The sequence below is a fragment of the Lagopus leucura genome, unplaced genomic scaffold (genome assembly GCF_019238085.1).
Source record: "Lagopus leucura isolate 7727_CA_CO unplaced genomic scaffold, USGS_WTPT01 34229-0_obj-0_obj, whole genome shotgun sequence".
Classification (NCBI taxonomy): Eukaryota; Metazoa; Chordata; class Aves; order Galliformes; family Phasianidae; genus Lagopus; species Lagopus leucura.
The window spans coordinates 1-2,494 of NW_024965486.1; the positions used below are offsets into that span (position 1 = coordinate 1).

The window sequence follows — 2,494 nt, forward strand, 5'->3', positions numbered from 1 at the left end:
GGGCCACGCCCCCCTCTCCCCCACAGCTTGAGATCTTATTGGTTGAAATGGAAGGCAGCGCTTCAGCCTTTGGCACCGCAGCCAATCAGCAACGGGCACTGCCAAGTCTAGCCAATGAGGGAGGAGCGCGCAACGAGTCGGCCAATGGAAGACCCACCTGCGCAGAGGCGGCCAATGGGGTCACAGCGGAGATGCCTGCGGTGTCCAATCAGGTGTTAGCAGGGCTGGCGTCAGCCAATGAGGATGCTTGGGATTGGCGCAGTGAGGGGGCGTGGCTCCGGGCGCCATGTTGGGGTGGGTGCGGGGATGTGTGGGTCACATGGGACGGCAGCAGGGTGTCCACCAATCAGATGGGGGATCCCCAAAAGAGGCACCCGGACCCCCAGAATGCAACGCATGACCCCAAGATCCCAACGCGTGGCCCCAAAAACCCAACAATCGGCCCCAAAAATCCCACGGAAGTCCCAGAAAACGTAACTGATGTCAACAGGAACCCAACCGAGCTCCTCTGCGACCCCAAAAACCCAGCGATCGACCCCAAAATCCCCACGGAAATCCCAGGAAGCGTCACCGATGTCAATAAGAACCCAATGGAGCCCAACAGCGACCCCAAAAACCCCACAACCCACCCCAAAATCTCCATGGAGAACCCCGAAAAGCTGACTGATGTCAACGAGAACCCAATGGAGCTCAACGGAGACCCCAGAAACCCAACAATCCACCCCAAAAACCTGAATGTTTTCAAGCAGACCCCAACTAATGACCCCAATGCCCCCCAAAACCCAACAGAAGACCCCAAAAACCCAACTGTTGTCAAGCAGGTCCCAACTGAAGACCCCAATGCCCCCCAAAACCCAATAATTGGCCCCAAAAACCCAACCGTTGTCAAGCAGACCCCAACTGAAGACCCCAAGGCCCCCAAAAACCCAACGATTGACCCCAAAAACTCAAGAGAAGACCCCAAATATCCCAGAGAAGACCCCAAAAAGCCAAGAAAAGACCCCAAAAACTCGAGAGAAGACCCCAAATATCCCAAAGACCCCTCAAAAACAAGAGAAGACCCCCAAAACCCAAGGGAAGTCCCCAAATATCTCAGAGAAGACCCCAAAATCCCAAGAGAAGACCCCAAATTTCCCAGAGAAAACCCCAACAACCCCAGAGAAGACCTCAAGTATCCCAAAGGCCCCAAAATCTCAAGTGAAGACCCCAAATATCCCAGAGAAGACCCCCAAATCCCAAGAGAAGACCCCAACAACCCAAGAGGAGACCCCAAATATCCCAAAGACCCCAAAATCCCAATAGAAGACCCCAAATTTCCCAGAGAAGACCCTGAAAACCCAAGAGAAGACCCCAAAATCCCAAGAGAAGACCCTGAAAACCCAAGAGAAGACCCCAAAATCTCTAGAGAAGACCCCAAATATCCCAGAGAAGACCCCCAAATCCCAAGAGAAGACCCCAACAACCCAAGAGGAGACCCCAAATATCCTAAAGACCCCAAAATCCCAAGCAAAGACCCCAAATTTCCCAGAGAAGACCCTGAAAACCCAAGAGAAGACCCCAAAATCCCAAGCGAAGACCCCAAATATCCCAAAGACCCCAAAATCTCAAGTGAAGACCCTGAATATCTCAGAGAAGACCCTGAAAACCCAAGAGAAGACCCCAAAATCCCAAGCGAAGACCCCAAATATCTCAGAGAAGACCCTGAAAACCCAAGAGAAGACCCCAAAATCCCAAGCGAAGACCCCAAATATCTCAGAGAAGACCCCGAAAACCCAAGAGAAGACCCCAAAATCCCAAGCGAAGACCCCAAATATCTCAGAGAAGACCCCAAAATCCCAAGCGAAGACCCCAAATATCCCAAAGACCCCAAAATCCCAATACAAGACCCCAAATTTCCCAGAGAAGACCCTGAAAACCCAAGAGAAGACCCCAAAATCCCAAGCGAAGACCCCAAATATCTCAGAGAAGACCCTGAAAACCCAAGAGAAGACCCCAAAATCCCAAGCGAAGACCCCAAATTTCCCAGAGAAGACCCCGAAAACCCAAGAGAAGACCCCAAAATCCCAAGCGAAGACCCCAAATATCCCAAAGACCCCAAAATCCCAAGCGAAGACCCCCCCCCCACGGCGGGCTGGTGGCTGAGCCCCGACTCCTCCTTCTCCAAGCTGATTCTGCGCCGTGGGCGCGGGGTGGAGCGCCCTGGGTTGGGGTCTCGGTGCCGCGTTCTACTGGAGCCCCCCAAAACGGCCGGGGACTTTCATTGGGATCCCCAAAACGCAACAAATGACCCCAAAAATCCAACGGAGGATCTCCGAAAACCGACCGAGGTTCGGAAGGATCTCCGAAAGGCGACGGAAAACCCCGAAAACCCAACGGCGGGACCCAAAAATGGCAGGAAAGACCCCAAAAATTCAACCGAAAACCCAACGGCGGGCCCAAAAAATGGAAGGAAAGACCCCAAAAACTCAACGGAAGAACCCGAAATCCCAAGGAA

General features: G+C 53.0%; 1 protein-coding gene across 1 annotated transcript; it reads left to right on the forward strand.

Annotated features, from left to right (window-relative positions):
* Positions 1 to 23: 23 nt before the first annotated feature.
* LOC122192139 (sporozoite surface protein 2-like) lies at positions 24 to 2,489 on the forward strand (the record flags this gene model as incomplete). The annotated part of the gene is made up of 2 exons (XM_042892616.1): positions 24 to 1,871; positions 1,935 to 2,489. Coding segments are annotated over exons 1-2 (2,379 nt in total), but the record flags the coding sequence as incomplete, so codon positions are not given.
* Positions 2,490 to 2,494: the final 5 nt, after the last annotated feature.